Source organism: Macrobrachium nipponense, chromosome 35, assembly GCF_015104395.2.
Source record: "Macrobrachium nipponense isolate FS-2020 chromosome 35, ASM1510439v2, whole genome shotgun sequence".
Taxonomy (NCBI): domain Eukaryota; kingdom Metazoa; phylum Arthropoda; class Malacostraca; order Decapoda; family Palaemonidae; genus Macrobrachium; species Macrobrachium nipponense.
The window spans coordinates 39470019-39484037 of NC_061096.1; the positions used below are offsets into that span (position 1 = coordinate 39470019).

The 14019-nt window shown below is 37.8% G+C and overlaps 1 protein-coding gene and 1 long non-coding RNA gene across 3 annotated transcripts in view; one reads left to right on the forward strand and one right to left on the reverse strand.

Annotated features, from left to right (window-relative positions):
* The window catches only part of LOC135208660 (uncharacterized), a 93458-nt gene that overhangs the window by 17165 nt on the left and 62274 nt on the right, over window positions 1-14019 (reverse strand). The window lies entirely within an intron of this gene.
* LOC135208659 (adenylate cyclase, germination specific-like) overlaps window positions 3765-14019 on the forward strand; it is a 67060-nt gene continuing 56805 nt past the window's right edge. The window contains exon 1 of the mRNA XM_064241078.1: window positions 3765-3996. Within this exon, the coding sequence (XP_064097148.1) occupies window positions 3977-3996 (20 nt within the window). The 5' untranslated portion in view covers window positions 3765-3976. The remainder of the gene's footprint in view (window positions 3997-14019) is intronic.

A 14019-nucleotide genomic window follows, 5' to 3' on the forward strand; every position in this document is an offset into this window, starting at 1 on the left:
TTTGAATTGTTATGTATAGGCTAGTCCGAGTTAATTGTCCTAAAATGTATGGTAGCCTCCGAATGTTTAAGTCAGGACAATTGACACATCAGTACTGTATACATATGCAGTATAGTAAATACATGAGTAATAACAAGAATATTATCATTAAGATATTCATACATTACACCAATATGGCTCTAAAAGTAGATATAAAATTCACATAGCAATAAGTTACATGTTGACCATGTTTATGTGAGAGCATATATATATTGGTTATGGCCGAGGAGTGACAAAATCACTAAGTCAGTGCTCCTTCAGTTTGCAAAATTAAGCAATGATGCCCTGCTGGCACAGAATTGCTGAGTTGAGAATCCGCAATATAATATGCCCATTAAATACAAATGTGTACTTTTTCTGCGAAGCTTCAAGAAGAGTTTCAGATAGTTTACTCTCTCCGATACCTTTCTCAAATTCAACAAAACGTAAGAAAACACGAAAGGCTGATGCTAGGTAATAGACCAGAAATTATTTCAGGGTTTAGATGCAATTGCAGGCTGAGTGATTAGCTGTAGAGAACAGCATAGACTATAGAATTTAGGCCAAAGGCTAAGCACTGGGAATATGAAGCCATTCAGGGCTGGAACGGAAATTAACAGTAAAAAGGTTTGAAAGGTGTAACCGGAGGCATAGTTTGCAGTTGCACTATGAATCAGTTTTAAGGAGAGGGTGGAAAGTAAGATGAGATGCACTGAACACACTAACCCTCTACGGAAGAGTGATTAGCTGTAAATCCGAACAATTTGTCAGAAGTATGAAAAAAGGGTAAACCGGTAAATTATGCACTCACTGAATAATGAAGCACGGAAAATGTAATTCATTTTTAAATTCCTACCAAGAAATTATCCCACCTGGGTGACTGTTATTAAGTAAATAAGTAGTTGTCAGGTAATTATCTTAGGCATCGCTGATATCACCTGGTGTAATATACTCGGAGAAGGGAAATCGAATGTTATCAATAAGATGGTTATCTACTTTCCCTCGGGAGCCGTGATTATTTATGTAATTCAGGATGAAGTTAATATGATCGACACATTCATGCAATGGCCTCTTTTCCGACGGTTTCTCCCACTTCCTGTGATAGTTTCTATGTCTTCGAATCTAGGGATTTAATGTCATACCAAAGAGTCTAATGTTTTTATATTAAAATTGGTCTCAGTTGCTTTTCATTTAATCGCCAGTGCTTCAGAGTAAGTATGAATTTCCCCCACCCTTTGCTTGTCTCGTTAGCATTGCAAAGTGTCTTTCTCTCGGTCTATCATTTTGCCTCCGCAGTAAAACCAATTCTCCAGAATGGGAATGAAGGTCTATAGACCTATATTCACATTTCTGAGGAATATCATTCCTTGGTATGTTACGATAGCATCACTGATTGGGTCTAGTAATATAATTGTTTTATTCGGAAATTTTTTTTATATCTCTCATGAAGTGGGTTTCTACAGCTGTAGTCGTTGCTAAGTAGCATTTGCAGGATGAACTAAAGTCACCAGCTTAGTTTCAGACGTCATTTTAAAGGAAATGGCTTTCTGGTGGCTCTCGAAGTCTCTGGCTATTAGTAGGTAGCAATGATTTGTGCCACAAGAACATGAGAATAAAGATGTCTAGGCTATCAAATTTCGCTTTCCAATGCCTATCAGTATTTTGGATTTACTGTTGCAACTATTTCTGTTAGAACATAGCTAACTGTTGCTTTAAACTTAGGTAATCCCCTAATCGCCCAGGCACCTTTAATGGCCCTTTTAGGCCTGTCACGCATCTAAAACTATCCTGACTAATTAAAAGTTAATCTTAAAACAATCGATTGGCGTAAATCTTCTTAAGAGATTTCCGGGAGTGGAGCGATGCACGCGAATTGAAGGGCACATCATCTAAACACGCAGGCCACGAAAGCTAAATAAGAACTTGATCCATGATTTATGGCGGTCCATCTAGTCTCAAAATATCGATGGTCTTTTCTCATTAAGGGTGAGGCAGAGTGGCAGACTTCGAAAGGAATACAAATAAGAAGTTTCCCTTTTCGTTTTGTTTCTATTTCTTGTTGAATTCAAAACCTCTAATATGATCTAGCAAATACAAATACGTATGCATCACTGTGCGAGTATATATTTCTGTATTTAAAGGATCCCGTACCTGGACGGAATGAGAGAGAGAGAGAGAGAGAGAGAGAGAGAGAGAGAGAGAGAGAGAGAATTACAAGGTGTTACATAGTCCATCCGAGGAGACATCGCGTGCTCACTTATCTGTAGGAGCAGGTTTTACTGTACATTCACAGTGTCCTAATGATTTTGTCTAGCTTTCTTTTAAACTCTTCCACACTGTTGCTGTTTACAACTTCTGGTGGCGTTTATTCCGTGTCACATATCTTGTATGTAAAGAAGTTCCCACAATGGGATGAGAGAGAGAGAGAGAGAGGAGAGAGAGAGAGAGAGGAGGGAGAGAGAGAGAGATAGAGAGAGAGAGAGAGAGAGAGAGAGAAGAGAGAGAGAGAGAGAGAGAGAGAGAGAGAGAGAGAGAGAGAGAGAGTTTATAGACGCAGTACACTTATTCAAGATGCAAGAAGCTTCAGCCCATTTCCAAATAACAGCCTTGCCTACAGGAGATGACTGTCTGGTAGGCAGCATCCATCATCATAAAAATAAAAGTCTTCTCGCGATAGTATGAGATGGATGTAAAAGGTACCCCTTCCACAGAGTGGAAGGGTGACCGAGTAATTTGCTGGATACGTGGATGACCGATTTACTTGGATGATCAAATGAATTGGGTCATTAAACGACTGACTACGGATGAGTCATTGATTGATTGTGTCGTTCCTCAGATTAAATGGTTGGGTAACTCTGGTTCTGTTTGGATGAGGCTCTCAGTTCGGTTGATTGATTGAATGATCGATTTATTGAGCTGATGTTCAACAAATAGATTAACATGGTTGTGGAGGGATTTGATTAAAAGGCAGGACTAGTATTCAACTAATTAATTACTAAATGAGGAATTGTTTGACAAAGTCTGACTGATGAAAAGAGTTCTTAACGTCTTAGCACAAAATAACCACTCAACAATAAACTGAACCGTTGAAAATTCGACTGAAAGAACTGGTCACTGATTTTTTACCTGAGCGTCGACTGACTTCATAAGTAACTGCATTGCATGGCTGACAATGTTGGTTATTGCCAGACAAGTTACCTCAAGCAAGGGAAGTTACCTCAAGCAAGGGAAGTTACCTCAAGCAAGGGAAGCTACCTCAAGCAAGGGAAGTTACCTCAAGCAAGGGAAGTTACCTCAAGCAAGGTAAACTACCTCAAGCAAGGGTCAAACGATTCATTTCTTGAGTGTCTGGATGACTGATTGCGTGACCAGTCCAGAATCTGAATGTTCGATGTTCTGATCTGCCGCCAGTTAGGTGACTGATCTGATCCCCAACAAACATGGTTAAAAGGAGGAAAACGAAGCTGAATCGTGCAACTGGTTTTAAAATGCTGGAAAAAGTAGTGTAGTAGATCTATTCAGATGAGAGAGAGAGAGAGAGAGAGAGAGAGAGAGAGAGAGAGAGAGAGAGAGAGAGAGAGAGAGATTAGGTTAGGGAGGGGGAGGAGGAGAGGGCTTTCCTCTGATGATGCTCGTTAAGATAGGAGGATCCTCTCTCACTCACGTGGTCAGCCAGTCATTCACTCAGCATCTCAGAAAGGCCTGAACTGAACGAGAGAGAGCCAGTATTCCATCAAACCCGGAGAGGAGCGGGTCGCGAGCGGCGGCATCTCCCAGTCCTCGTTTCCCGCTCTCAATTCTGTCTTTTTTTTTTTTTTTTCCTCTATGACAGACTTTTTTTTTTTCGTCCGGGGATTACGACGGATTTGTCTGTGCATGTGTGTGTGTGTGTGAGTCTTTCCAAGGTGGATCCCTGAGGAGAACAGACGTGTTTTTCGGGAATTGCTTACATTAAAACATGGGAGAATCGAAAGAGAGGTGAGTTTTAATTTTAAATTTCTGGTGCACGGATAAATAGAAACGGCTTTGAATATGCGTTTGACGTTTACATTCCCCTTGATAACTGTCACAAGTGACGTGTTTGTGATAAGCAACAACTCAGTGAAAAGTTTTTTTTTTATCAATATTGAAGATTTCTAACCTGTAGGCTGATTTTATTATTAACATAAAAGATTACAGTAGAAATATTCTGTCTTTAGTTTTGCTTCTTTTCGTATAACACGAGGAAAGCAATCATATAGTTTCCTAGAAACTTATCAACTGTGTACAATACGTTATAGAAAGCCCATTCATAGTTCATTAACATATCTATAAAATTACAAAAGAAAATGAGTAAGAATAATAATCACCAAAGCCAAGTTACAGCAGAATCGAAGCTAATTCTTATCTATGGTAACATGGGTTCGAATCCTTAAAGTTTTTAGACGGTTTGGGGTACATGCACATATGACATTTGATTTAGGTGCAAATTATTCCCCAGGATTGGTACACACACACACACATTATATATATATATATATATAATATATATATATATATATATATATCTATATATATATATAGATATTATATATATATATATATATAATTTATATATTATATATATATATATAATATATATATAATTTCTAGACACTATATGTATGTATATTCCTGTTTCCTTCATGGCTGAGTGGATAAGTCGACTGACACCCATTGCAAGGGCCAAAAAGGTTAGGTTTACTTACTACCCATAGGTGTAATTCCATTTGTATATAAGCTAATCCCTAAGACAAAGTGAATTAATCATTACGTCATTTACAGCTTACTATTTGAAAACGAAAAAATTCATGTGTAAAATTTAGTGATTTATAGGTACTAGCAAATACAAACACACACACACTGGCACACATATTATATGCTTATATAGGGTATAAATATATTTATATATGTATGTATGTATATATTATATAGTATATCTATATATATATATATATTAACAACGGAGATGACAATTATCTCGCTATTCTTTTGGTAGCGAAAGGCCAGAGCGGCAGGCCACCGGTATTGGCAACACATTCTCTCTCTCTCTCTCTCTCTCTCTCTCTCTCTCTCTCTCTCTCTCTCTCTCTTTATACCTCCCCTCCATTTCATTAGGTCATCAAATCAGAGTCGGGAAATACAAAAATATGCATTTATTTAAAAGCAAAGTATTAACTGAATAACTCAGATTCTTAACATAATGATTAAATGAATGTTAACTCAAAGTCCTTATAAATAACTCGGACAACCCTCGGTAATTAACCTAACACAAACATTAGTTTAGCCATAACAGACAAGCACAGTCAAGACAGTAATTAGTCAGTAAACCGTTTCTCCAATGAATAATCCCACTCTTCTCCAGAAAATAGTTCCCTCTACCAGAAACGCCTGTTAGGAGACAAGAGAACACTCTGATGAGCCCAAGAACAAAGTCAAAAGATCACATAAACAGGTTATCTCTGAAATGAATATTCAAATACAATCCAGCCACACTTTGGATAAAATAGATATAAATACACTCACCCATTTAGCCCAGTTTCACTTTCACCAAACAGAAACACGTTGGCAGAGCCATCCCGGCTCTGCCTTCTTTCCCCGTAACAGTCTCTTCATGATAAGTCTATATTCATTTTGTAGGAGGGAAAGGCTCGCACACATACGCACGAACAATGTTCACGCCCCAGGTAACTGCTAGAAACCAGTTTCAAAGTTACCTCTGCATAGCTCTCATGGCGACAGGACGAAGGCACTGATTTGCTAAGCCAGCCGACTTGATCACACCACCTCGAAGAAAGCTGTGAAAGCATTCCTAAGCTGTCGCTCGGACCACTCTGTATCTAAGGAAGTTAAATTGCTGATTCTCCACATTCTGAGAAACGTCACAGCATATCACATTATATTATTTAAAATATCTCATAGCAAATTCCCCCTTTTTATGCTACAGATAGCTCGGACACCTCCAGGCTAGCACCAGCCTAGCCACAGGTCACAGAAAACAGCTCACATATATATAAAAAAAACACATTGGCCGGCTCATAAACACTATGATAACTGCACGTTTCTGGCAGCACAACATATGTCTATCACACACTATCTCCTGCATATGGGCTATAATAACAATTGAAAATATCTCATCATCTTGAACTTTCACACACTCCCATGCATGTGATTGGTCTGCTGCTGTACAAACACGTGAAACTCGCTGTAGAAAGGCGAAACGTCTCCTGCGGAAGATAACTGATAACTCCCGTAGTCCAAAAGCGCTGTAGAACCCCGTAGACTCGTAGAAACTCTCGTATGTGGGCACACATCAGCAACATAGTAGTAGTAGCTGAAGGACATCTTGCTGGCGATGGGGAACGATGTATATGGTGTTTCAGTATGTCAGTCATGTCATCGGTCAATCAAAGAAAAATTAACCCCAGACAACTACTGTCAAATAATGACCTCAAAAATTCGCAAAAATACTAACTGAACATCTCCCAAGTAACCCCATTTAATATGACCACTGAACTAATTTCTAACTTTAACTCGTGAAGGAACTCCAAAAGATCGCCAAATCATAAGTCACTATGATAACCCCGCAAAGAAAACACTAAATTCTCCAACAATATAAAAAAACTTCGCCAAAGTCACACATCAGCACACACTCCAGAACTCAGACTCACGGAAACTCTACGGACTTTTGTCATCACATTTCAAACGCACAAATTCTCACCGGTAAAAAAAAAAGTAATGAGCCCGTAACAAACCCAGCCCAAGTTATCACTGAAAAATGTTCTCTCAAGCTCTGATATTTCAGTAACCCACAAAATCAGTAAGAACTCTTTACTGTCTAATAGCGAAAACCCTTTTACTGCTAATATAATTAACTCAATGAGACGTAATGTCAAACGCCCATTTCATGCAATTCACACACCCCGACAAATCATATCTCCCGGCCAGAAAGAAATGCTATTTAAAGCTCAACCCCAATTACATCTCCCGTAGGAAAAGAAAAAAAAAGGAAAATAAAAAAAAAATAATAACAACAATAATAAGTGAACTTTCCCCATCACACAATACACACAATATACATAACCCAACTTTTCCCCATAAATGCGATATGTATCGTTACGGAATTTTGCCACCGCAACTTTTTCATCTATTGGACACGGCCGGAAACAACCCTCCTACGTAGATGCATCTCCGTGAAATGCCAAAAATCAGCATCTCTCAGAAAGTGCAAAACTCTGAGTAATCAATACTGAAGGAAAAGAGTCAGCAACCGGACTCATCACAGCATTATTAGCAAAAAATCTACCTGCGGACACGTCAGGTGCTCGAACTGCAGTATAGAAATGTCTAGTCAGACTTGCAACTTCGGAAACCCATGATTCTAAAAAAAAAAGAAAAAAAAATTTCTATACTGACACCCTCAGTCTCCAAAAAGCTCCAAAAATTCTATACTGACATTATATCAGCACATTTCATAAAAATAATCTCCAGGAAATCACCAATTATATGAATTATCACCTTTTCGAGATATAAACTACAGTAAACTCGCAATACCATAATTATATGCCATCAAAAAAAATAACATCTCCATAGGGACTCGTAAGACTGCAACGCCGTAATGCCACTCGCCTTCATTAGTCACGAAACCAAAAGAACCACAGAACCCCTCTCTTGGCTCGTAAAACCCCAGAAATTCAACTCCAAAAATCATAACCACAAAAAAAAGTCACCCCCCAAAGATTAACGCCATCCCCATATATCCCCATGTTAATAATAATACCACTCCGGTGATAAAAATATTTCCCTCCATTTCATTAATAACCCGACATCACCATATTCCCTCTATTTCACTAATAATCACATGTGGAATAAAAAAAGTCTCCAAAATATGTTATTACACCTCCAAGCAGGATAATCAAAAATAAAACTCCATCTCCAAAAAAAATGCACTCAAAGCATCTAGCTGACACACTAAAAAATATTGCCCCATATCTCCTCATAAAGGTTTCTATTTGCAACAAAAATTGCTGCTAAATAATTGAACTAAACATAGCTCTCACCACCATAGGCATAAACTGTGGAATATCTCCAAAAAAATAAAAAATATCAAATGGCCAAAATATTATATCTCCAATTCTCCAAGAAAATAACTGGATGTTACAGTCAAAAACTATAAACTCTCTGTTTAGCATAACTGCTGAGAAAGGGCAAAAAACCCAGTAAATAAAATTGCCCAGGAAATCTAGAAAAAATCACCAATGTGCCACAACTCATTACAACAGAACACCAAATTCAAAAGTGTCAAAGACTTCACCATATTCACTACGGCATAGGCCAATAGAAACTAAATCAAGTTTCCTATCTCTGGCAAAATTGCAACAAACACAATTGTGCAAGAGGCCAACAATTTCAGGAACACAAATATCCAGAGAAAAAAGATTAGTGCCATTATGTATACATTCAAAAATGCAAAAATTCTCCCAAAAATCTCTCTGCAGCATCAAACAGCTGAAATTATAAACACATTCCCGAACAATGACTCCAAGTCACGAACTGAGATAAAAAATTCACACAATCTGGAGAGAAAAATAAAATCAAACTCACCCATGATAAAAAAAAAAACTTGCATCAGCGATGGCTAATGACTAAAAAAGGAAAAGAAAAACTAATGGCACTGATAACTTTTCCCGTGACACCTGTAACATCTGTGACTCACGTAGACTTCAAGCAATTATCTGCTGAACTCATAAAAAAAAGGAAAACAAAAAATGTGTCGCTAGTTCCTCCCATTTTCGCAAAAAAAACATCACCACCCTTAGTATCATCACAACACCCATGTTAGTATAAAAAAATTAACACCAGTATCAGTATTATCAGTATCAGAATTCACCAGTATCAGTAGTATCACCAAATATTAATACTCGCCCATTCACCAGTATTAAGTATCAGAATCACCAACTATCAGTATTATCAAATTCACCAAAATTCACAAGAAATTGATATCACCAACATTAAAATCATTGGCACATTCCCCAAAAGTTATTACCACCATGAACTCTGACAGAATCCCCCAAAAATATCTCCAGTAATGATAATTCTACTTAAGTACCTCCCCGTAAAATATCTCATGTAAAATATCTCCAGTAAGGGCATTAATATTGCCATTTCCCAGTATTCATCACGATTGCCACACCCCATAACCCCAAAATCAACACCACTCACCACCAGGTACAACACCAATCATCACCAGTCATCACCAATCATCACCAATGGCATATCACCAGTCATCACCATTTTAAAATAATCTCCACATCACCAATCAAATCCCCATTAAAAAATAATCTCTGAATCCCCAGTTATAATTATGCCCTCTAACCATTCTCCAAAGCATAAGGAAAACTTGCACCACATTCATATACATTTCATTTCCATTTTCTTTTCACTCAAGAGAAAGAAAAAATCTTTTTAAAAGAAGCCCTACGGGCATGTCATATCATCACCCTGTGGTTATCAGCTGATTTTATGGCACTGAAATTTCCTATTCAAGGCCAAACTTGCCCCCTTACCCCGCCACAAAGAAAAAAAAGTTCAACCCCCCCTTCAAGCAATCCCCCATGGAAGACACCACTAGCTTCCCTTTGGCACTACCCCTCGGTCGCTCAGCAAAAATTGCGCTGAGTGCATATACATGAGCGAGCGCTCTGTCTCTGGGGGCAAAAAATGCAATTCAAGCAACCTCAAGGACTAAGTTGTATGTATGAAAAACCCTTCACACGTATACATATGTGTCAAAACAAGACGAATGTGTCTCCTTTAACATGTGCCAATAAAAAAACCACACGACAATTCCATAACTCACAAAATGATTCATACACAAAGGCAAAAAACAATAATGTAACACTTACATCTTCAAATGAGAGAAAACCTAATACACACACATATTTGAACGACTTGGTATTATGAGCGAGAAAACACTTGGCAGCGCGCCCTCACAAACACCGCTAGCCACCACTAATAACGGAGATGACAATTATCTCGTTATTCTTTTGGTAGCGAAAGGCCGGAGCGGCAGGCAACCGGTATTGGTAACATTTTCTCTCTCTCTCTCTCTCTCTCTCTCTCTCTCTCTCTCTCTCTCTCTCTCGTTATACCTCCCCTCCATTTCATTTCATCAAATCAGAGTCGTGAAATACAAAAATATGCATTTATTTAAAAGCAAAGTATTAACTGAATAACTCAGATTTTTAACAGAATGATTAAATGGAATGTTAACTCAAGGTCCAAATAACTCGGATAACCCTCAGTAATTAACCTAACACAAACATTAGTTTAGCCATAACAGACAAGCACAGTCAAGACAGTAATTAGTCAGTAAACCGTTTCTCCAATGAATAATCCCACTCTTCTCCAGAAAATAGTTCCCTCTACCAGAAACGCTTGTTAGGAGACAAGAGAACACTCTGATGAGCCCAAGAACATAATCAAAAGATCACATAAACAGGTTATCTCTGAAATGAATATTCAAATACAATCCAGCCACACTTTGGCTAAAATAGATATAAATACACTCGCCCATTTAGCCCAGTTTCACTTTCACCAAACAGAAACACGTTGGCAGAGCCATCCCGGCTCTGCCTTCTTTCCCCGTAACAGTCTCTTCATGATAAGTCTATATTCATTTGTAGGAGGGAAAGGATCGCACACATACGTACGAACAATGTTCACGTCCCTGGTAACTGCTAGAAACCAGTTTCAAAGTCACCTCTGCATAGCTCTCATGGCAACAGGACGAAGGCACTGATTTGCTAAGCCAGCAGACTTGATCATACCACCTCGAAGAAAGCTGTGAAATCATTCCTAAGCTGTCACTCGGACCACTCTGTATCTAAGGAAGTTAAATTGCTGATTCTCCACATTCTAAGAAACGTCACAGCATATCACATTATCACATTATATTATTTAAAATATCTCCTATACTCTGTTTTTTTCCATCTGTCCATCCGCCTGTGGTGGTCCCGCATGGTAACACTGCGTCCTGGGTTTTAAATAGTTATGCTATGTGTAAGTTTTAGGTAAATAAAAGGATATCTTGGTGTACATTTGGAACTGAAAAGTGTTTTAATAATTTACTGTATGCGAATTACACCGTTAATATTCGAAATAGGATATTGTTATAATTGTTGAATGTAAGCTGAATGTAACTATCCAATGCCCTGGACGCAATGTTACCATATGCAAACACCACAGGCTGGTGGACAGATGAAAAAAACCGAGTATAGCAAATTCCCCCTTTTTATGTTATATATATATATATATATATATATATATATATATATATATATATATATATATATATATAATATATATATATATATATTATATATATATATATATATATATTTGTGTGTGGTGTGTGTATGAGAGAGAGAGAGAGAGAGAGAGAGAGAGAGAGAGAGAGAGAGTCCAGGAACATGCTTAATCTGATTGATGAATTATAATTGAAAATTTAGATTACTATGGCTGCCTGACTATCCTGGGCAGTACTGTGCCGTCCATGCCTTTTTCACCACTGGACAAACTAATTTCAAATTGGACATGTACTTCTATAGATATTTTTTTACTACTGAAAAGTTAAAAACAGAAAAAGATCATTTGAAGTGCAAAATGATAGTACTAGGACAGGAGCTTCAACCGTTTGAATGATCGGTTCGAGGTACTGGCTTCGCGCCACACGTCTGGCCGGATTACGGGCTACTTCAGACGAAATCCCCTCCATTCGCTCGCGCGAAGGAAATGGCCGAGCGCTCAGTACGAATGAGAATACGCCAATCTGCCTAAGCTTTCCTAGATTAGAAACCGATGGCAACCCTGATGCTAAGGTTTCTTTGATGGTCGGTTTGGGAGGAACCGAACGGGCCTTCAGGTCGTTTCGGTCAAATCCTACCGTTCAGGATTCCGGTAGTACTTGGAAAACGAAGTTCCAACATTTCTACGGTGGAGGAATAAAATCCGATTTACTCTTGGTTTTGTTCGCGTTGAGTAGACTCCATTTCAGATAATTAGGTAATGCAGAAATGCCTTGTTACATTCGGCATTGGACATTTACGGGGAAGACTAAAACAATATTTTTCTACTATATATACACGAAGCTTGAAATTTCCTCTCGTAAGCAGATGGTTCCAGTAGGTCAACTTTGGAATCCTGCCATTATTCAACCTGCTTCAGGAAATGAACGGCAACATTAATAAGATTTTGGGGACCCGCCAGTTGAGGGTCATCCGTTTTCAAAATGTCAGCCGAATTAACAAATGAAAACTTGAAAAAAAGATGAATTCAGTACGACATTTATTCAGGCCTACACAGGTATAGAAATTGTAGGCCTAGGCTTTGAAACTATAGGCCTAGGTATCGCAATCGCTATTGCCAGTGAGAAAGCTGCCCCTGCAAGGAGGAACTAAAATACATACAAAGAATTATTCATAGGTATGAATACAGTTGTACGGAGGTCAATGAACAGAGAAAATGAGACAGCATTTCAGTGTCTGACTCTAAGGGATCACAATGGCCTCCCTGGAGCCTTTCAGTTATGTTAGCCTCTATGCAGGCTCAAGTATACACACCATAAAGAAATACTGTCATAAGAGAAAATCTACACATCTCAAACTGTCCATAAAGATAATTTACTTAAAACATGCATGTCCAGACAGGTTATATATATATATATATATATATATATATATATATATATATATATATATATATATATATATATGTGTGTGTGTGTGTGTGTGTGTGTGTGTGTGTGTGTGTGTGTGTGTGTGTACTTACAAAAAGGGACACAAAAGACCTGAAAAATTACCGACCAATAAGTTTACTCTCAGTAATATATAAAAATATTTACAAAGATCATATTAGGCAGAATAGAAAGACAGTTAGACTTTAATCGACCAAGAGAACAGGTAGGTTTTAGAAGCGGGTATTCAACAACTGACCATATCCATGTAATTAACCAGCTAAAGGAAAAATCAGCAGAGTATGACAAACCACTATGTATGACATTTGTAGGCTATGAGAAAACTTTTGATTCTGCCAAAACCTCAGCAGTAATGAAAGCCCTTCAAAAGCATGGTATAGATGAATCTTATGTTAGAACACTTGAAGATATCTATACGGGAAGTACAGCAATCCCAAAACTACATAGAGTGAGAAATTTCCGATTGAGAAAGGAGTTAGACAGGGAGACCCCATTTCTCCTAAATTATTCACAGCTGCCTAGAAGTTTTTAAGAATTTAGATTGGGGTAATGTGGGGATTAACATTAATAGCGAATACCTTAACTATTTAAGATTTGCAGATGACATAGGTCTACTCAGTAAATCAGAGGAGGAATTACAAAAGATGATAGAAGATTTGAATAGAGAAATCAGAAATGTAGGATTGAAAATGAATATGAGTAAAACTGAGATAATGTTCAATGAAAATGCAGACTTAACAAATAAGGGTTATGGACGAACCTCTAGAGATTGTTAATATATATACGTATTTAGGACAGACAGTAAGTGTTTCACCGGGGCTTGAGACCGAAATTAAAAGAAGAATAAGCATGGGCTGGAGAGCTTTTGGTAAAGAAAATGTGATTATGAAAAGTAAAATGCCACTTTCTCCAAAAAGAAAAGTATTTAATCAGATGGTCCTACCAGTAATAACGTATGTATCAGAAACTTGGAGCCTCACTAAAGCCTTGGGATATAAGCTAGTTACAACTCAAAGAGCCATGTAAAGAATAATGATAGGAATAACACCAAGAGAGAAAAAGAGCAACATGGATACGCAAACTAAAGTAGAGGATATTTTAACAAGTAAGAAAAAGAAATGGGTGTGGGAAGGACATATAATAAAGAATGTCAGATAATAGATGTAAAAAAGAATAACAGAATGGGTCCCTAGGGATTGCAAACGAAGTAGGGGAAGGAAGAGAAGATG